This window comes from Podarcis filfolensis, assembly GCF_964270895.1.
Source record: "Podarcis filfolensis genome assembly, chromosome: 7".
NCBI classification, from domain to species: domain Eukaryota; kingdom Metazoa; phylum Chordata; class Lepidosauria; order Squamata; family Lacertidae; genus Podarcis; species Podarcis filfolensis.
In genome coordinates, this window is record NC_139603.1 from 80,900,609 (window position 1) to 80,922,443 (window position 21,835).

At 45.2% G+C, this 21,835-nt stretch overlaps 2 protein-coding genes across 6 annotated transcripts in view; both read left to right on the top strand.

Moving 5' to 3' along the window:
- PHF20L1 (PHD finger protein 20 like 1) overlaps positions 1 to 4,243 on the top strand; it is a 58,519-nt gene extending 54,276 nt beyond the window's left edge. For all 5 annotated transcript variants that reach the window (XM_083621942.1, XM_083621943.1, XM_083621939.1 and 2 more), the window contains 2 exons: positions 625 to 790; positions 1,633 to 4,243. In XM_083621942.1, coding sequence (XP_083478068.1) covers positions 625 to 790; positions 1,633 to 1,775 — 309 coding nt within the window. In that variant the 3' untranslated portion in view covers positions 1,776 to 4,243. The remainder of the gene's footprint in view (positions 1 to 624; positions 791 to 1,632) is intronic.
- Positions 4,244 to 7,924: 3,681 nt separating this feature from the next.
- Positions 7,925 to 21,835, top strand: part of TG (thyroglobulin) — a 172,061-nt gene continuing 158,150 nt past the window's right edge. The window contains exons 1-8 of the mRNA XM_083624258.1: positions 7,925 to 8,130; positions 10,779 to 10,887; positions 12,205 to 12,302; positions 13,526 to 13,729; positions 15,002 to 15,161; positions 16,770 to 16,876; positions 17,725 to 17,868; positions 19,637 to 19,822. Of these exons, the coding sequence (XP_083480384.1) occupies positions 8,067 to 8,130; positions 10,779 to 10,887; positions 12,205 to 12,302; positions 13,526 to 13,729; positions 15,002 to 15,161; positions 16,770 to 16,876; positions 17,725 to 17,868; positions 19,637 to 19,822 (1,072 nt within the window). The 5' untranslated portion in view covers positions 7,925 to 8,066. The remainder of the gene's footprint in view (positions 8,131 to 10,778; positions 10,888 to 12,204; positions 12,303 to 13,525; positions 13,730 to 15,001; positions 15,162 to 16,769; positions 16,877 to 17,724; positions 17,869 to 19,636; positions 19,823 to 21,835) is intronic.

Below are 21,835 nucleotides of genomic sequence, written 5' to 3' on the forward strand. Positions count from 1 at the left end.
ATAAGTTGTATTAACCTATACGGTAGTTGTATAAAGGTAAAGGTAAAGGGACCCCTGACCATTAGGTCCAGTCGTGGCCGACTCTGGGGTTGCGGCGCTCATCTCGCTTTATTGGCCGAGGGAACCGGCGTATAGCTTCCAGGTCATGTGGCCAGCATGACTAAGCTGCTTTTGGTGAACCAGAGCAGCGCACGGAAACGCCGTTTACCTTCCCTCCGGAGCGGTACCTATTTATCTACTTGCACTTTGACGTGCTTTCGAACTGCTAGGTGGGCAGGAGCTGGGACAGAGCAATGGGAGCTCACCCCATCGCGGGGATTTGAACCGCTGACCTTCTGATCGGCAAGTCCTAGGCTCTGTGGTTTAACTCACGGCGCCACCCGCGTCCCACGGTAGTTGTATAGTCCTCAACAAATCACCTCCAATGCGCTCTTGTTATGCTGTGTCATTTAAGAGCAGCGGTTTTGTTTAATCTCACTCTGCAGCTACAGGGAAGCATCTTCAATCAGGCTGTATCTGTGGGCAGGTGTGGTGTAGAGACAGCCTTAAATTGTGACTACGCATTTTGCTAATTCCACTCTCTCTCCCCCCCCACCCAATCTTTGTTTTGTGGATATCAAACAGAGGCATTTGGCTGAAGGGAACACTGTGTTTGTATTTAATGAAAAAAGAGGAGCCGAAGAACATGTGGACTCCCATCTTCAGTGGCAGCTAAACCTCCTCACTCACATAGAGAACGTACAGAACGAAGTTGCTAGCAGAATGGACCTGATTGAAAAGGAAGTGGATGGTAACTATCTTAAAGCAATAAGTTTCTGGAATGGTAACATGTTTAGAAACTGGTGCATAATGTGCAATGCAAGGTGCACAATCATCACTTTTTGAGCAAGTCTCTTATAATATTATTATTATTATTAATAAAAATTTATACCCCTCCCATCTGACTGGGCTTCCCCAGCCACTCCAAGCAGAGTAATAATAATAAAGCAACAAAACATCATTAAACAAGGCTGCCTTCGGATGTCTTCTAAAAGTCAGATAGTTGTTTATTTGCTTGACATCTGATGGAAGGGTGTTCCACAGGGCAGGCGCCACTACCGAGAAGGCCCTCTTCTTGGTTCCCTGTAGCTTCACTTCTTGCAGTGAGGGAACTGCCAGAAGGCCCTCGGAGCTGGACCTCAGTGTCCGGGCTGAACGATGGGATGTATTCAGTTTGGTTGACAGCTCTAGGAATCATAGAATTGTAGAACTGTAGAGTTGGAAGGGACCCTGAGGATCATCTAGACCAACCCCCTGCAATGCAGGAATATGCAGCTGTCCCAGACGGGGATCAAACCTGCAACCTTGGCATTATCAGCGCCATGCTCTAACCAACTGAGAATAGCTGAATGCCCTGTGTTTGTCCATTTGCGATCTGTTCAGATTAAATGACACAATACAGTTAGTTGAAACCAGAAGTGGGTGCTTCCTATCTCCCCACAGCTGTCCCAGAGCAGAAAAGGGATCAGGATTATTCTCAGAATGCTGAGAAGCTTGGGGGCTTCCCGGTTTAGTGCGACTCCGGAACCAAGCCTAAATATTGCTGCGTCTTGCTCTCCCTAACTGCGCTCGTATCTCTTTTTGTCTGTGCAGTTTTAGAAAGCTGGCTTGACTTCACCGGGGAATTGGAGCCGCCGGACCCCCTTGCACGGCTGCCTCAGCTCAAGCGCCGGATCAAGCAGCTCATATCTGACATGGGGAAAGTCCAGCAAATAGCAACCTTTTGTTCCGTATGACAAAGCGAAAGCTGAAAGGAATACGCAGATAGGCTCTTAACAATGGATTTCTTGCACTTCTTCGCGAGACTGACGAAGGGGTGAAATACGAAAATAAAAAGACGCTTGAACACTATTCCTTTGTTCTGTGCTGGATGTCCCGTTATCCCGAAGGTCTTGAGAAAAGGGGAAAGAGGAGGAAAGCATCAAGGAAGGGGCACACGATATGGCCTGCCAGGATGTTCCCACAGGCCATGTCGGGGAAATCTTCAGACTGGTGTTTCCTTAAGGGGGGGGGAAAATTAAGAAGCTGTGTTGGAGAAGGAATGAAAGCGCAATGTTTTCTTTCAGTGTGATAGTAGAGAAAGATTTGCACCCCCCTGGTATCTTGAAGGATAGGTAAAATGGAGCCAATGCCTGTTTTTCCTGGTGCAACAAATATTACCCAGGAAAATGAAAAATACTAGCTTCCCTTTTTAAAAAAGAAAAAAAGAGAGACTGTTTTCTGTGGTGGCCTCTTCACGAATATTATTTTTTAAAACTAAACCTTCCTTGCGGGGATCTTGCGCTCCTTGTTAGAAACAGGTATGGGGAGGGTAATTGTCAGAAGTGCCAAATAAAGTTTTCGAAAACCACTGAAATGGGAGGATGAGAGTCGTCTGCTGTGTGTTGCTCCCTTTTCCTCTTCCCCTGCTCCCCTAGCAGAGTCCTCCATAATGCCAGCCAGCAAACCATCCAATATTGTACTTAAATCATATTTGCGTTTAGCTGCAACAGTATTCAGGGCTACAGTGCATTTTTTAAAGAACTTTTTTTGTCCTGGACGACTGCTTAGCATTAGCTCTCTGAACTACTGTTGCTCCTCAGCTGGATTGAGGAATGACCAGAACATTCAGAATGCCAGCGGATGGGCTGTGAAATCGGGCCATTTCCCATGTTAACATTTTTTTAGATTTTGGGCAGCATCCGAGCAATGCGTCCCGCCAGTGCAAGAATTTCCATTTGTTGCAGCAAGACTTGCACCTGCCTCCTCTCCCATCCATCGTCCCCAAATCTGCTCTGATGGGTTGGGAATCCCTAGAACAGATTTAGAGGGGTGTGGTGAGAAGTGGGGGAGGCCTGCAGAAATCCTCACGCCGATGGGACCATGACTTGGTGCTGTTTTTGCAGACAACCCTTTGGGAGGTGGGGAACAGCACAATGAAATTGCAACATCTGTGCAGGTGTCTCCTGATGGGATTCACTTGTGTTGCATGCCAAGGAGCTTGGAATGGGTCAGCTTGTCCTGTTGTCATTTTTTCCAAATAAACATTTCCCATGCTTATTTGTAACCCTGGAGCAGGGGTCGGCAACCTAAGGCCCATGGGCCACAAGCGGCCCATGGAGGTCGTTTAACCGCCGCTCGCTCAGTCGGCTCCCATGCAGCACGCTAGACCAGCGCGGAGCAGAGTGGGAACCGCCTTCCTCGATGCTATCTGGCTTCCCATTGGCTGCAGGAAGCTCCTGCACCCATTGGGAAGCTGTGCATGCCTCCTGTGCGCCAGAAGGAGCGCCGGAAATAGCATTTGCGCGTGCATGCACGCTCCAGCCCATCGCGGCATCTGCGGGACCGTGAACCAGCCCATGCCACAAAAACGTAGCCGACCCCTGCCCTGAGTGGCCTGCAGGATCACTCCCTATGAATCAAAATCTGAGTGTTGGTAGCTGCCCTTGTAGAGCGGATATGGCAAAAAACCTATTACTTGTACTGAGCGCCTCTAATGGAGAATAACTCTTCACTATCTGTTAGGGACGCTTAATTATGAGTTTGCAAAGCATTGTGAAACCAAAGTCAACCTAGTTGCTGTGCGGTTTTTGTTTTTATTGTTTCTGCACCGAGTCCAGAGCCTTCACTTCACTTCTGTTCATCTGCAATTTTGCTGCAGCCACTGCTACAATACACCTTTTATTATGTGTATATGTCTCTCTGTGTGTTGGTGTGATACACACATACAGGCAATCATATACATAATACAATCTAGAGACATATTTATATTGACAAGTCTAGTTTTATTGCAATAGACTAAGACCTTGGTGACAAAATACTTAAAACGTTGCCTTTTAACACGAGTTTCTAAAAGAGAGAAAGAGATGAAGAAGATGAAAATAATGTATGTACAGGTTTTGAAATTTGTAAAAAAGAAAGAAAAGAAAATGAAATGAAATGCAAAATTTTAAAATATTGACTGTTCAGAAGAGGTTGTGTAACTAACGGCAGCACGATACTTGAACTCTTTACGCCTCCCTTGCAATTTCAGTGCTGGTGATATGTATAAAAGCATACGAGAACTGTATGACAGGCCATAAACTTGAAGTTCCCCCGGGATAAGAGTACAAGCCACTGTACATTTTTTTTAAAAAAAAAATGTATTTAAATTTGCAGATACACTGTTCTATATGTAAGGTACTGTATGTAAAGCTGTTTATTAAACTATTCTGCATACTCTGCATCCTTTCACTCTTCACGGCCTGCTTAACATTTTATTTTCAATTTACAGATCATCCGATTTGCCAAAGCCTTTCAGGAGGTTGAGAAATGTGCAGTTTGTGTAACAATTGCAATTTGCAGTACGGAATTCCCTTGTGATGAGTCAGGCTATTGCTCTGTCTAGCCTAGTCATTTGACCTGCTTGATGGCAGATGGTGTGGTAGGCTGGCAGCACTCAGCTGACCATGAGCCATGTTGCCGCGTACTAGAAAGGGGTGGGACAAGGTCATTGTGGTGCAAACACGTCAGTTTGGCTCCACCAGTGTACTTCTCACTTGCCTTGAAGCCATGGAGTGACCTTCACATGGAGTGACGCTGGGCATGTTTAGCCTGGAGAAGAGGAGGTTAAGGGGTGATATGATAGCCATGTTCAAATATATAAAAGGATGTCACATAGAGGAGGGAGAAAGGTTGTTTTCTGCTGCTCCAGAGAAGCGGACACGGAGCAATGGATCCAAACTACAAGAAAGAAGATTCCACCTAAACATTAGGAAGAACTTCCTGACAGTAAGAGCTGTTCGACAGTGGAATTTGCTGCCAAGGAGTGTGGTGGAGTCTCCTTCTTTGGAGGTCTTTAAGCAGAGGCTTGACAAGCATATGTCAGGAGTGCTCTGATGGTGTTTCCTGCTTGGCAGGGGGTTGGACTCGATGGCCCTTGTGGTCTCTTCCAACTCTATGATTCTATGATTCTTGCTGAGGTTTACAGAAGTTCCTCCATTGGATTTAAAAATCCATATACAGTGGTACCTCGGGTTACAGATGCTTCAGGTTACAGACTCTGCTAACCCAGAAATAGTACCTCGGGTTAAGAACTTTGCTTCAGGATGAGAACAGAAATCATGCTCCGGCAGCGCAGCGGCAACGGGAGGCCCCATTAGCTAAAGTGGTGCTTCAGGTTAAGAACAGTTTCAGGTTAAGAACGGACCTCCAGAACGAATTAAGTTCTTAACCCGAGGCACCACTGTACCAAGAGACTTTTGGCTGAGTCTTGATGCCCACTCTTGCTTCTGCTATGTCTTAAGTGTATCTCACATTTTGGGTAAGCTTTAAAATGTGTTCATGAAGCAATGCTTAAAATACTCTGCATGGCTTTCTAGGCTAGGGCCTAATCAAAGTGGGAAGGTCTTAATGACGTCTTAGAGAAAATAGTTGGCTTTATTTATTTATTTATTTATTCATTCATTCATTCATTCATTCATTTATTCATCACCACCACACACCCCCCGGCCACTCTGGGCGGCTCCCAACAGAATATTAAAAACAATAAAACGGGTGGCCAACTCCCAAGAGACTGCAGAATTAGAGACTCCCAAGAGACTGCAGAAGACACTTCCAGAATTAAAAACGGGCAGTGGTCTACCCCCGCTTTTTGGGGGTTCAGCTCAAAGTTGTTGAATTGTTTTAGGGAGGAGAGAAGTTTTGTTTTTGAGGGGGGTTAAAGGCAAGGGACGCAGGTGGCGCTGTGGGTTAAACCAAAGAGCTTAGGACTTGCCAATCAGAAGGTCGGTGCTTCGAATCCCCGCGACGGGGTGAGCTCCCGTTGCTCGGTCCCTGCTCCTGCCAACCTAGCAGTTCGAAAGCATGTAAAAGTGCAAGTAGATAAATAGGTACCGCTCCAGCGGGAAGGTAAATGGCGTTCCTGTGCGCTGCTCTGGTTCGCCAGATGCGGCTTAGTCATGCTGGCCACATGACCCGGAAGCTGTACGCCGGCTCCCTTGGCCACTAAAGCGAGATGAGCGCCGCAACCCCAGAGTCGGCCACGACTGGACCTAATGGTCAGAGGCCCCTTTACCTTTAAAGGCAAGGGACAAAGAGGTAAAGTCACTCACAAAAAGATCGCTATGGATCAAAACAGCACCACAGAAAAAGCTCCGTCTTCCCTTCCAGAGATCATACAATGCTGGAGGGGGGGGAAGGGCATGAGTCCGTTTTAGCAATGCTAAGGAAAGGGAGCCAGGTAGATCGAATGCAATCTACCAAAACCTCGTGGGCTTGGTAGAGATCACGATCGACCTGTTGGACATCCCTGCAATAAAACACCAAACCTTAAAAACTTGCCTAAATAGAGCTGCCTTCAGATGTCTTCTAAAAGTCAGGTAGTTGTTTATTTCCTTGACATCTGATGGGAGGGGGTTCCACAGGGCAGGCGCCACTACCGAGAAGGCCCTCTGCCTGCTTCCCTGTAACTTCGCTTCTCGCAGTGAGGGAATCACCAGAAGACCCTCAGAGGACAGTGTCCGGGGTGGGGTGGGGTGGAGATGCTCCTTCGGGTATACTGGGCCGAGGCTGTTTAGGGCTTTAAAGGTCAGCACCAGCACTTTGAATTGTGCTCAGAAACGTATTGGGAGTCAATGTAGGTCTTTCAGGACAGGTGGTCAGTCCCAGTCACCAGTCTAGCTGCTACATTCTGGATTAAAAAGGCTCCAGATGCAGTCATCAGCATCTCCAGGTGGAGTTGGAGCAAGCTTCCTGTCTGAAACACTAGAGATCCACTACTACCTTGCATTAAGTAACACTGAACTAGATGGACCAGTGGTCTGACTCAATCTATAAAGCAGCAGCTTAAAGCCAGTGAAATGCATTATCTGTAGTTGCAGGAAAATACTAGGACAGTTTCCACCAGAACCATGTCATCGCTCGGAGTTTTCCTACAGCTGGGTTTTCCCCTTCTCATGTGAATATGAAACCTGATGTGTGTCTTGGTCTGGGAAATATTAAACCAGAGCTTTCCCAAGTGACACACTTTTTAGACGTGCATCATTTCGCGACACAGTAATTCACTTTTAGTAGCAAACCAGAGGTTAAGCTAGCCCCCTTCCCTGCCCCGGGAGAAGATCGGGCAACACACCTACACACTAGCATGTCACAGCACACAGTTTGGAAAGCTCTGTGTTAAGCTAACAATGGGAGCAGAATCAGTGCACATTCCACACGCAAGGACCCATGGCCATCTTGGAAGGATTGCAAGTTCAGTGGGCCCTGAATCTCTATTGTACTAAGTATTCAGTAATGGAAGCCACAAAGATGCAATTGGCACGTGGTCTTTCGTTCTGAATTATTGGGATTGTGCTCCTGGATCCAAAGGTAAAGGTAAAGGGACCCCTGACCGTTAGGTCCAGTCGTGCGCGACTCTGGGGTTGCGGCGCTCATCTCGCTTTATTGGCCGAGGGAGCTGGCGTACAGCTTCCAGGTCATATGGGCAGCATGACTAAGCTGCTTCTGGCGAACCAGAGCAGCGCACAGAAACGCTGTTTACCTTCCAGCCGGAGCGGTACCTATTAATCTACTTGCACTTTGACGTGCTTTAGAACTGCTAGGTTGGCAGGAGCAGGGACTAAGCAATGGGAGCTCACCCCGTTGCGGGGATTCAAACCGCCGACCTTATGATCGGCAAGTCCTAGGCTCTGTGGTTTAAACCATATGCCAGTTGTATGCATTGTGCTGTTACCCGTTCTCATTTTTTGCTGATTCATTTGAGTCCTGTGAACCCTGCGCTTTTCGCATGTGACGCTTCTCCAGATCTGTCCTTTTTTCCTAAGTGGCTGGGGGGAAAACACTCAAGTTGCTTGGAGGGAAACCAAGGAAGAAATCTCAGGTGGGAGTGGGCCAACTCAATGGCCCTTGTGAAACAAAATGTGCGTCATTAGCCCACTTTAGTGCCCAGTCTTCCACTTCGTAGCTGAAGGTATCTGAGCAGCATCTGCTATAAAAGCTTGGTCCAAAAGAGTGGGCTGAGCGAGATCCCTCTACCTGCTCAGAGGGGCTCAGTCTTGCTGTCCCCCACAATGGGGCCCTTACGTCTCATCACTCTGCTTTGCTTCGTTAATACAGCATCTGCCGACCTCTTTGGTAAGTGACGCTTCCCTCATTCCTTTGCTTACAGGTGTCTCTTGATTTTAGAAAAATAGGAATGCAGGCTTTGCCTTTCCCTATTCAAAAGCTGGACTGGTGGATGGGCGACTTGTGTTTGGCTGGTGGCGAGAGCTTGGTTTGAATCCCCCAGTGCTGCTGCTGCTGCTGCTGCTGCTGCTGCTGCTGCTGCTGCTAATAATAATAATAATAATAATAATAATAATAATAATAATTTATTATTTATACCCCGCCCATCTGGCTGGGTTTCCCCAGCCACTCTGGGCGGCTTCCAACAAAACACTAAAATACAATAACCTATTAAACATTAAAAGCTTCCCTAAACAGGGCTGCCTTCCGATGTCTTCTAAACTTTTGGTAGTTATTTTTCTCTTTGACATCTGATGGGAGGGTTAGGGAGGGTGCCACTACCGAGAAGGCCCTCTGCCTGGTTCCCTGTAACTTGGCTTCTCGCAGCGAGGGAACCGCCAGAAGGCCCTTGGAGCTGGACTTCAGTGTCCGGGCTGAACGATGGGGGTGGAGACGCTCCTTCAGATACACTGGACCAAGGCAGTTTAGGGCTTTAAAGGTCAGCACCAACACTTTGAATTGTGCTCAGAAACGTACTGGGAGCCAGTGGAGGTCTTTCAGGACCGGTGTTATATGGTCTTGGCGGCCGCTCCCATTCACCAGTCTAGCTGCCACATTCTGGATTAGTTGTAGTTTCTAAGAATGCCTTTTAGCTGAAAATATGGAATTTGTGCATTAAAAACAAATTGAATGTGACGTAGGCATGAACGTCGCTTCAAACACCCGGATGGTATAGGTTTTGTGTTTGAATTAAAAGTACAGAGATATAATAAGAAATCAGTCAAATCAAAAATTAAAAAAGGAGTGGAAATGTTTTGATGAATATATGGCAAAATATTGCTCAAAAAAACTTATGCTAGTATGCCTAGATTAAAATGTGAAGTCCTGGATGGAAGAAAAATTAGTAAGGAAAGAATATACAGATGATTTAAGAAGACTGCAGAATGCAAAGATTATTGTAAAGTGTATAATATGGAGGAAATCAAGAGAGGGCGGAGGGAAGTGGGAGGAAGGAGAAAAGAATAATATGGTGGATTGAGGAAATAGAAAAGTAAATATTATGGGGGGATGGGGAGGAAATAGTGTTGGCTTTGGAATATCTGTATTGTAATGTAATATGTGAAAACCAATAATAAAAAAAGAAGCACAGAGATAGCAAAAGCCGTTTTAAGTATACACTTGTAGAAAAGGATATTAGATATGAAGATTGCTGAGAAGCTGCTACTGTGAGCCCAAGTTCTTGGGGACAGGGTAGAAAGTAAGTACACTTAACCTACATTTTCCTAATTATTTGTGTACCGTTGTACACCAAGAACTGCATCAACTGCATGCATACTTGTAGTTTGACACTGATGAGAATTGTAGGGTTGCAAGAGACCTCATGGGTCGCCTAATCCAATGCAGGAATGGCAGCTAAAGAATCCTCAACAGATGGCCACCCAACTTGTTTAAAAACCTCCAGTGAAGGGGAGTCCACAACCTCCCAAGCGAGTCCATTCCACTGTCAAACAGCTCTTACTCTCAGAAAGTTTTTCCTGATGTTTAGTCAGAATCTCCTTTATTGCATCTTGAAGCCATTAGCTCGATCCTACCTCCAGGGCAGGAGAAAACAAGTCTGTTCCAACTTCCATGTGACCGTAATTATTATTATTATTATTATTATTATTATTATTATTATTATTATTTATACCCCACCCTCCCCAGCCAAGACCGAGCTCAGGGCCACTAACAACCGATATAAAAACAAATTGATTGAAATACAACTTAAAAAACAAGATTAAAATACAACATTAAAACCTTAAAACATTAAAATGCAGCCTCATTTCATTGGAAAAAGTTTTTTGGGGGATGAAAAGGTCAAATCTTCACCAAGGCTAACTATCCAGACTGGTCCTACATGGGCCAGAAAAAAGCCAGGGAAGTCCCCAAATAGGAGTTCCATCACAGGAGGAGAAAGGATCGTAGCAGTCAAAGTGGGTTTGCAGGAATTGTAATGTCGCCATTACAAAAGTCCATGGATGCAGAAGACAATGTATTTTGAGAAACGGAATAGCCAGATGGACTTGCTACTGCCGTTGGTCCACTCTTCCGGGGAAGGCAGAAGGAAATGTTAGGACTGGAACAGGTACAGCAAAGATGAAGAACCTGCGATCATCAATGTCAAAGGGTCATGTGTCATCAGCTCCACACAGCAGTCAATGATCAAGGATGATGAGAGCTGTGGTCCGACAACATCTGAACAGCCACAGGTTCTCAATTCCTGTCTTTTGAAGGCATAGAAACCATGTCCTTTGTGGGATAAGGTCATCCTTCAACCGGCCATAGGAGCAAGATGTGGAAAACTGGTCCACCAGATGTTGCTGGGAGTCTAACTCCCAACACCCCCAATTACTGGCCATGCTGACTGGGGTTGATGGGGTTTGGCGTGCACCAAAATCTGGAGAGCCACAGGTTTCCCATTCCTGCTGTAGGATGGTGGGCAAAAGGTGTAACAGCTCTATTGGAATGAAGTTGGGATCAGCTGCCCCAATAATTGTGCACATTCTTCCTGCATTCAGAGTACCAGGCAGAAAGCCAACCTCTTCGCCCATGTGAGCTTCAAAGGGCAAAGGCCTTTCAAGAAGGTGAAGACTACGTCCCTCAGTGCTTGGAAGATGGCCGGTTCAGGTAATGAGCTTATAGTATGATGAGACGTTTCAGGCAGGAAGACGATGATGCTGAGTCCCAATATAAGGGCGTTAAGATGAACAAATAGTACCTGGTTAGTCTTACCATGGCCTGATGAAGATCAGGTTGGGGTGACATAGAGGCAGAATATTTCACTGGTGGCCTTGGTGTTGTAGAGCCCTCTCCCTGCTGAAATATGAGATGTCCCATCTGTACTGGCATTCCGCCGGCATTTGAAGATGCACCTGTTTACATATGTACATAGGTGTTCCCTTGATCACTCTACCCGAGTCTCTTGCCTTAATCATGGCGCTCTTTTAAAGGGAGTGTTTTACTGCATGTTTTGATTATGGGTGCTTATATGTTAATGATTTTACATTATTATTTTATTGTATTTCTATTTTAATAACTGCACATTTTTAATTACCGTTGTGCAATTGGTTATTATATTTTGCAAGCTGCTTAGAAGTCTATTTTGGCATTAAGTAGTATATGAATGAATGAATGAATGAAATGGAATGCAAAGGATGAAGACTAAACCTCCTGCGTTCAAATCATGCTCTCTGCCACTGACCCATGGCTCCATTTCCCAGCCTAGCTTGCCAAGGTTTATCACCTAGGCCTGGTGCATATGAACAGTAGAAAGCTGGTAGAATCCCTATCCTAAGACGGAAGTGCAGACTGTGTCACACGGGGCTACTGGTAGGAGACGCCATTTTTAATAAAAGAGTTCTACAGTAAAATAAAATCCCAATAGTAATGTTTCTCCAGTCATACCAGGGAGAGAGGTTTTATCCTGGCTTCCTTCTAGCTGTGCAAGTTCCCTACTTGCGATGAGCCTTGCGTTTTTACGTTCTAAAACATGATTCCCTGCCGCCAACATTGCAAAGTGGTACAGCCTATTCTACCACGTACAGGACTGTTGTCTTGTTTTCCTCAACCCCTCTTACATTTGTCCCTAGGGTGCAGGAGGGTTTCACTCATGCTATAATGTGGCCAGGTAACTTTTTTGAAGGTGAATAGTAATAATAATAATAATAATAATAATAATAATAATAATAATAATAATAATTATTATTATTATTATTATTATTATTATACTGCGCCCATCTGGCTGGGTTTCCCTAGCCATTCTGGGCAGCATCCAACAGAATATTAAACAGAATAAAACTTCAAACATTAAAAACTTCCCTAAACTTCAAACATTAAAAACTTGGTGACAGCCCTCGGGCTCATCTGCAGTGATGAAGCTCGAGAACCTCTGATGGGCAGCTATTACTACCTGATGACACTGGAAATCTATCATTTGTCCACCAGGAACATCCAGTGCAAAAAGAAAGATACTTCCTGCTGGTGTGTAGATGGCAATGGAGATGAAATAGCAGGGAGCAAGCAGACTGGATCCTCAGTAGCTTGTGAGTAAACCATGCAAGGTTTAATTCTCTTTATTGTCACGAGTGCCTGACTGGGCTCCTCTTCAGCCACATCAACAGTGATGCAAAGGGCATTTTTGTCTGGTTGAGTTCAGATATGGGGGGAAAGGCTTCCTGTTTGAAGCCCAAATGGGACAGGGGGCACTTTTGTCCAAAGAAGGGGCAAGCCTAGATAAATCCTAGGGAAAACCTTATCTATAATATATAGTTTACTGCTTGAGTGGTATACAAAAGACGAAGAAGTAAAGGAATCAATGATAAAATGGGCGATCAATATTGGGCACAATATTGAATTGGAAAAGTGGAAAAGACTATGGAAGGAGGGTTTGAGATTTACAGGATGTATGGCTCTAAAGGAAAACCTGCTAAAAATGATGTATAGATGGCACTTGACGCCAGTAAAATTAGCTAAAATGTATAGGAAAAAAGAAAGAAAATGTTGGAAATGTAAAAAGGTAGACGGGGATTATTTCCATATGTGGTGGACCTGTGACAAGGTTAAAAAATTTTGGGAATCAATTTATAATGAATTCAAAAAAATATTTAGGTATACCTTCCCCAAAAGACCGGAAGCGTGTCTATTAGGCTTTATAGGAACAGAAATTAAAATGTGAGACCAAAATCTGTTTATGTATGCTACGGCTGCCGCAAGAACCCTCTTGGGCCAAAGATGGAAAATACAAGACATACCAACTATCCAGGAGTGGCAGGTGAGGCTGACAGAATATGCAGAACTTGCCAAACTGTCAGGGAGGATCCGGAACCAGGAAGATCAAAGATACCAAAATGATTGGAGTAAATTTACTGAATATTTAAAGAAGAATTGTAAAGAGGTTAAGACACTAGCAGGATTGACATAATACCTCCAATGTATAATAGTATTATTATGAGAATGATGTGCGCAATAGAAAGGGGTTAAATATACCAATTGTAGGGAGGGAAGGGAGTCATGACTCGGCAGAGTCAAAGGGAATGTATGGTTTTATTATGGTTTGTTGGAAAAGAATATGTAAGGAAAACAATAAAAAATTACTTTAAAAAACAAAAAAAGAAAACAAAACGGGACAATCCTGTTTTCCTAGGGACGGGTGGCAACCCTACTTCCAAGGGCCACATGGCCACTCCTGACAATAAGGACAATTTGGGGGTGGTATCTCAAAGCCTGGAAATACCCCAGATTTAATAACGTTTCTTCCCTGCCATAGGTTTATCCTTCTGCCAGCTGCAGAAGCAGCAGATCCTGCTTGGTCGGGTCGTCAACGGCAGCACAGCATCCTACATCCCGCAATGTCTGGATTCCGGTGACTTTGACCCCATACAGTGTGACTCTGGCCTGGGTCAGTGCTGGTGTGTGGATGCTGAAGGGATGGAGGTTTATGGCACGAGGCAGAGAGGGAAGCCCAAGCAATGTAAGTCATGTTCTGTTAAAATGGGATCATCCCTCCCTCCCTCCCTCCCTCCCTTCCTTCCTTCCTTCCTTCCTTCCTTCCTTCCTTCCTTCCTTCCTTCCTTCCTTTCCAGCCAGCCACTATTCATAGCAGAATCAAGATTTTAAACAGAGGTCATCCCAGTTTGCAGCGCAGTATGGGGTGATAGAGGGACGTGGATGGCGCTGTGGGTTAAACCACAGAGCCTAGGACTTGCCGATCGGAAGGCCAGCAGTTCGAATCCCCGCGATGGGGTGAGCTGCTGTTGCTCAGTCCCTGCTCCTGCCAACCTAGCCGTTTGAAAGCATGTCAAAATGCAAGTAGATAAATAGGTACCGCTCCAGAGGGAAGGTAAACAGCATTTCCGTGCGCTGCTCTGGTTTGCCAGAAGCGGCTTAGTCATGCTGGCCATATGACCTGGAAGCTGTACGCCAGCTCCCTCAGCCAGTAAAGCGAGATGAGCGCCGCAACCCCAGAGTCGGTCACAATTGGACCTAATAGTCAGGGGCCCTTTTACCTTTACTATGGGGTGTTAGGGGAGGGGTCGTTCTGGTGGGGGACATGTCATGCTCCTTCTGGGGCAGCTTGGTCACCTTTGGTCCCCACCCTGCAGTCACCTGTGGCTCCTAGAAGATGTCAGCATGTGACAGCGGCCACACCCCGGGAACGGCTTTGAGTGGCCCACTAAACCAGGTGAGGGTAGCTGATGGGTCTCAGACCCTCAGTGAGCTAGGAACTTCCTCTGCATACAAAGACAGGCTCTTGTGGATTGAGTGGTCTCCCAGTGGTCAAGGAGGCAGTTTCTGCATGTGTTGTAAAGTTAGGGGCAGATGGGGCTGGGAAGGTAGCCCATCTAAAAGAAAGAAAACGCTGATCCTAAACCTCTGCTGCCTTGTGAGAAGACAAGTCTGAGGAGTAAACCTAAGGTGTTTGGATGGCATCTTGTACGTCTCCTTCCAGCAACTCCTGCAGCCAAGCTGGTGCAAAATGTATTGCCCTGCTTTCCTTTGAGCCACGTCAGTGAGGTTGAGGGGGGGGGTCTTGTCCTCTGGGCAGCCCAGGACCTCCAGACACACTGCCCAGGCTTGCGTCCCAAAAGGGAGACGTACTCCACTGGCTCTCGAGACAGACAGATGGCAAGAACAAGAATTCTGTAGTAATGAGATGAAATCTGCAAGAGTGTTTTCCCCTCCCACAAAGACTCCATGTACGAAGGTGACGTCTCAGCAAACCCCTATGCCTTTTGCTTGCCAGGCCCTAGGAAATGTGAGATCCGAGACCGCCGCATCCTGCACAACGTTGGAGAAAAGAGCCCGCCCCAGTGTTCAGCTGATGGAGAATTCCTGCCTGTCCAGTGCAAGTTTATCAACACAACGGACAGGATGGTCTTTGACCTTGTTCACCATTTTAGCAGGTAGGAGACATGCTGCTACTTTAGTAAATATGGGAAGGCATTCTAGCCCTCATGGTTGGTCTGTGACCACGAAGAGCCTGGGTGTTGTGGGAGAGATGGCACAACTTTCCAGGGCTGGGACATTGGTGGAAAGAACACGAGATGCTGGGACCGGTGGAAAATGCAGTCAAGGAAGGAGAACTTGTGCTCCTCCTCCTGTTGCTGTTGGACTTCTTGTTGTTTTTTAGTCCTTTAGTCATGTCTGACTCTTCGTGACCCCATGGACCAGAGCACGCCAGGCACTCCTGTCTTCCACTGCCTCCCGCAGTTTGGTCAAACTCATGTTGGTAACTTCAAGAACACTGTCCAACCATCTAGTCCTCTATCGTCCCCTTCTCCTTGTGCCCTCCATCTTTCCCAACATCAGAGTCTTTTCCAGGGAGTCTTCTCTTCTCATGAGGTGGCCAAAGTACTGGAGCCTCAGCTTCAGGATCTGTCCTTCCAGTGAGCACTCAGGGCTGATTTCCTTAAGAACGGAGAGGTTTGATCTTCTTGCAGTCCATGGGACTCTCAAGAGTCACCTCCAGCACAATAATTCTGTTGGACTAGAACTCCCTTTATCCCCAACCATTGGCCTTGCTGGTTGGGGCAGATGGGAGCCCAAGAACATCTGGCCACCATCCCTGACCTCAGTGAACTCAGCAGAGCTCTTTCACTCAACGGCACAGAGAAAATACGTTAAAAGTCACAGATGACACTAGAGGGCAGGAAAGCCTTAAATGTTGCAGCCTCCACGGCTGGCTGAATGAAGTTGATCTTTCTAATCAATCCAAACTGGGGGGAAACCAAAGAAATGAATTGCTCTTTCAGCAACTGTAGAAGACCGCAGGACCAGCATTATGGGAGATGGTGTTTCGTCTTGCTCTGGTAATGATATGAGTTTCTTTGAATGTGTCAGCTGCAGTGAGGAAGGGAGTGAGGTTTGCAATAACCCCCAAAAGATTAAATTGCTCAGATGGTGTTCTCTAACTATCAAGATTCCACAACCAGACAATTATTATTATTAATCTTTATTCATTTTTTTTAGCCCAAGCCGTTACGAAAGATAAAAACAGAATGAAATGCATGATGCACTTAAAATAATTATGAAAACCAGATATTCCGTCAGATAAGGGTTTGCTCCCCTGGAGAATTTAACTTAACACCTCCAAAATCTTTTATCCCTAAATTTGCTGGTCTAAAGGCAGAACAGGCACTTTTTTAGAGGTGTAGGGAGGACCTGCATCCTAATAAAAAGTTAATCAAATAACCACTCAATCTCCCAACTGAGAAATGTAAATATTTCAATGAGAATGCTGCAAAATCTTCATAGATTGGGCAAACCAGTAAGTACTGGGGCAAATCTTCTGGCACATTGCCACCAAACTCTCTGTTCATACAGGATCTGGTGATTGTGTCCTTCAAAGCTCATTTCATTTACTTCCCAAGATGGATCCTTGAAGGTTTAGCATGTCTGACCAACCCAAATCTAGTATCTTAATGCCATTTCCCCCTCAAAATCAGATGGGGTGTAGAAGTGTTGAGAGGGGTTGCCATGTCTCCTGTGATGCATGTTGATTTTCCTTCTAGATTCTCAGAAGCGTTCTTGACATTCAGATCCTTCAGCCGCATGTTCCCAGAAGTCTCTGGGTACTGTTACTGCACTGACAGTCTTGGGCGAGAGCTGGAGGATACTGGTAGGTGTTCGCTGAGTCCGGTCTTTTGCTGAATACAAAATTTTGCACAATCATTTGACATGTGGCGAATCCCCATTATTCAAAATGGCTGAAGAGATAGTCAAATTCGACTTTGGAACTCTGGGTTTTGTGTGTGTGTGTGTGTGTGTGTGTGTGTGTGTGTGTGTGAAAATTCAGATCTCACAGCCGAAAATTTCAGCACTAACACCTCAAACCTGCTCCCTCTCCTGCCAACTTGACTAAGAAGAACAAAATGTTAATGTCTCAGAGTTCAGATTTTAGAATCTTTCTGTGGTTGTTTTCTAATTGCACATGCTGAAATTTTTCTTTCTTTATATAACGCTTTAAATTGGCATAGCCAGGTGGTTGTGCCATGAAATCAATACATACACTGCAAAGCAGGTTTACATACAAACTTTGAGTCTCAAGAACAATATTCTATACAGATGAATGAAACCAAGAACAATGAATATAGTTACGCGTCCGTCAGAAAAGGCTTGGGTAAAAAAAAGAAGACTTTTAGCATGTGCCAAATGTATAAAGTTTTGTTGCTTTTCTTATAAACATGGGGAATTATGGGATGCATCCAGCACAGTGTGAGCAATGGGTTTTCTCTGCTCCTCCCCCAAAATCTGCTCTGGAGGGGCCCCCAGCCTTCTACAGGGGAATTTGATGGTTTGGGAAACTAGAGAAGAACAGGGAGCTCTGTTGTGCAAATGAAGCTTTATAAAAGAGAACAACTGATTTTGTTTTAGGCATGTTACCTTCATGGTTGATTTGTTTTTTTGTGGAGGGGGGCAATATCTCAGCACATGATCTGGTACTTACAATACTATTTCCCTTTCCAGGTCTGGAAATGCTACTTGAGAATGTTTATGACACTATTTTTGCATCGCTGGAGCCTGTTCCCTCTTTCGCTGAAACCAGCATGTACAGGATCCTGCAGAGACGCTTTCTGGGAGTTCAATTGGCTACAACTGGCAGATTCAGATGTATGTAGAACCTAAGACTGTAAGGCGTGGTAATTTGAATGCACTAAATTTAAACAAAGGGAATCAATCTGAAGCCCTCCAGATGCTACTAGATAATAGTAATAATAATAATAATAATAATAATAATAATAATAATAATAATAATTTATTATTTATACCCCGCCCATCTGGCTGAGCCTCCCCAGCCACTCTGGGCGGCTCCCAATCGATTATTAAAAACAATACAGCATTAAATATTAAAAACTTCCCTAAAGAGGGCTGCCTTCAGATGTCTTTTAAAGATAAGATAGCTGCTTATTTCCTTCACATCTGAAGGGAGGGCGTTCCACAGGGTGGGCGCCACCACCGAGAAGGCCCTCTGTCTGGTTCCCTGCAACCTCAATTCTCGCAATGAGGGAACCGCCAGAAGGACTTCGGCGCTGGACCTCAGTGTCCGGGTTGAACGATGGGGGTGGAGACGCTCCTTCAGGTATACAGGACTAAGGCCGTTTAGGGCTTTAAAGGTCAGCACCAACACTTTGAATTGTGCTCGGAAACGTACTGGGAGCCAATGCAGATCTCTCAGGACCAGTGTTATGTGGCCACTCCCAGTCACCAGTCTAGCTGTTGCATTCTGGATTAATTGCAGTTTCCGAGTCACCTTCAAAGGTAGCCCACGTAGAGCGCATTGCAGTAGTCCAAGCAGGAGATAACTAGAGCATGCACCACTCTGGCAAGACAGTCTGCAGGCAGATAGGGTCTCAGCCTGCGTACCAGGTGGAGCTGGTAGACAGCCGCCCTGGACACAGAATTAACCTACAACAGGACTACAACAGCTCCTGTCTTTCCTGGCCATCAGCTGTGCTGATGGGGGCTGTAGTCAGCAGCACCAGGAAGGGTATATTGTTTGCTGTCCACTAGGAGATGAAGTATTGACACATGGTCTTTGGCAGGTGGCTATTTATGCGTCTCCAGAAAAGAGGCAGCACATCACCTGAAGTTAGTTATACTGTAGTTACCAGTAGGCTACCAACTTCAAAGTTTTTGTGTAAATTCACAAAAGCCCAGAGTGTTGGAGGAAAGCAAATACATTTCCTCCTCCTGAACTTCTAGTTAATGCCTGTGTTAGTTTATACCACATAAGGGTTTGTGTAGCAATCTAGCCGCCACTTGTTTGTAAGCCTCTCTGTCTTAATTAACCACCTCTAAAAGCTGAGCCATTTTGTTTGGCTCTGGACAGTATGCCTGTTATTTTCCCTCTCTCATCTTCACTCATCCTCTAAATAGTTCCTGTGTGAACTAAACCTTTGAACTCCATAAACTGTAAGTGACCTTTTCCATCTAATTCACCCTAACTGCAAAGTAAGGGCTGCCTGTTTTCTTACCCTCCACTTCGACTGCTGAGTTCTTCTCATGGGGTCACTTTTGGTGGTCCTGAGGTTTGGCTGAGACTTTAGTGTGGCAAGACCTGCCCTATGGAACTCCTTGCCACTAGAGGTTGCTTTTAGGCACCTTCTAAAAACTCTATTATTCAGACAAACCATTCAAACATGAGATTCTTTGCCAAGCGGGTCTTGCTGATGTGTTTGATATTTTTATTGTAATACTGCATTTTTAGTCTGTTTACTGCCCTGTGATATCTTAAGCGAAAGTGGAGTTATGAATATGTAAATAAAAATAACAAGCAATTGGGTTCTAAGCTCTTTAGGGATTGATTGCTGGTCGAACACAGAAGTCAGTGCAAATCATTCTGATTAGCTCCCATCGTTTCCTCCTGTTTCCTTCGCAGGTCCCTCCAAGTGTGAAACCGAAAGATCCACCGCCATTCGTTTTGAACAGAGTTACAGGCCATCTTGTGATGATAATGGAGCTTATGAGTCGACCCAGTGCCAGCTGGATGGGCAGTGCTGGTGTGTGGATGCCAATGGGCAAGAACTTCTTGGCACAAGAAAGAAAGGGCAGCGTTTATCCTGTGGTATGTAAAACTAGAGCCTTAGAACAGCTCTGTTGGGTTATCTGGCCTGTGCTTCATTCTGAAGAACAGGATAGATAAAAGAAGATACAGTCGTACCTTGGAAGTCGAAAGGAATCCATTCCGGAAGTCTGTTCAACTTCCAAAATGTTCAGAAAGCAAAGCGCAGCTTCCGATTGGCTGCAGGAGCTTCCTGCAGCCAATCAGAAACCGCGGAAGCCCCGTCGGACATTTGGGTTCCAAAGAACGTTCACAAACCGGAACACTCACTTCTGGGTTTGCAGCATTCGGGAGCTAAAACATCCGAGTACCAAGGCGTTCAGGATGCAAGGTACGGCTGTACTTCACACACACACACACACACACACACACACACACACACACACACTTCAAGTTTATACATTTTGAATTTCAAAACTTGACTTCCTTCCCCCTCTTTCTAAGGTTCTTAAAAATTTATTTTTAATATCTTCTGCATATCCAAATTAACTTACTGTATTTTTTGCTCTATAAGACTCACTTTTTCCGTCCTAAAAAGTAAGGGGAAATGTGTTTGCGTCTTATGGAGTGAATGCAGGCTGTGCAGCTATCACAGAAGCCAGAACAGCAAGAGGGATTGCTGCTTTCACTGCACAGCGATCCCTCTTGCTGTTCTGGCTTCTGAGATTCAGAATATATTTTTTTTTCTTGTTTTCCTCCTCCAAAAACCAGGTGCGTCTTATAGAGCGAAAAATACAGTAATTTGCTCATTTAGTCATCTTCTTTAAATACATACTCTTATGAAACTGCAGGTTAATACAATAATCCTGCCAATATTTTATCTGTTTACAATTTATCTGTAAACATTCAATAAACCATTTCCATTCTTTTATGAAAAGAATTGTTATCTTGATCTCTTATTCTTCCAGTAAGTTTTGCCATTTCTGCATATTCCGTAAGTTTTTGTATCCATTCTTCCTTTGCTGGGACTTCTGCTTCTTTCCATTTGGGGGCAAGTAGCATTCTTGCCACTGTAGAAGCATACATAAATAAATTTCTATACAGTTTAGGTAGACAGAACTTACAAAAGAAGATACTTCTTAATGCAGTGCAGTCACTCCCAAATGTGGGCAGTGAAAGCCACCAACCCAGATGGCTTTAAAAGAGAATTAGACAATTCATGGAGGGAAGGGCTGTTGGTGGCTATTAGCCACGACAGCTATTCTCTGTCTCCAAAGATGGGGGTAGTAATAATAATAATAATAATAATAATAATAATAATAATAATAATAATAATAATATTTATATCCCACCCTCCCCAGCTGAAGCCGGGCTCAGAGCGGCTAACAACAATAAAAGTAACACAGTTTACATAAAATCACAATCAATTAATTGTAATACATTCTAAAATCAATTCATTCTAAAATCAATTCAGAGTCAAATTAATGGCAACCATTGGGTTAGAGTTCTATGAGGATTACAGAAGGAGGGAGGAGGTCAGACTGTGCCTTGGCCAAAGGCCTGGTGAAACAGCTCTGTCTTGCAGGCCCTGCAGAAAGATGTCAAGTCCCGCAGGGCCCTGGTCTCTTGTGACAGAGTGTTCTACCAGATTGGAGCCACAGCCGAAAAAGCCCTGGCTCTGGTTGAGGCCAGCCTAACCTCCCTGTGGCCCGGGACCTCCAAAATGTTTTTGTTTGAAGACCGTAAGGTCCTCCTTGGGACATGCCAGGAGAGGCGGCCCCGTAGGTACGAGGGTCCCAGGCCGTATAGGGTTTTAAAGGTTAAAACCAGCACCTTAAACTTGATCCTGGACTCCACCGGGAACCAGTGCCGCTGGTATAGCACCGGGTGAATGTGATCCCACGGTGAGGACCCCGTATGGAGTCTCGCCACGACATTCTGCACCTGCTGGAGTTTCTGGGTCAGTCTCAAGGGCAGCCCCACGTAGAGTGAGTTACAGTAATCCAGTCTGGAGGTGACCATTGCATGGATCACAGTGGCTAGGTCAGGGCGAGAGAGGTGCTTCTGAGGACCAGT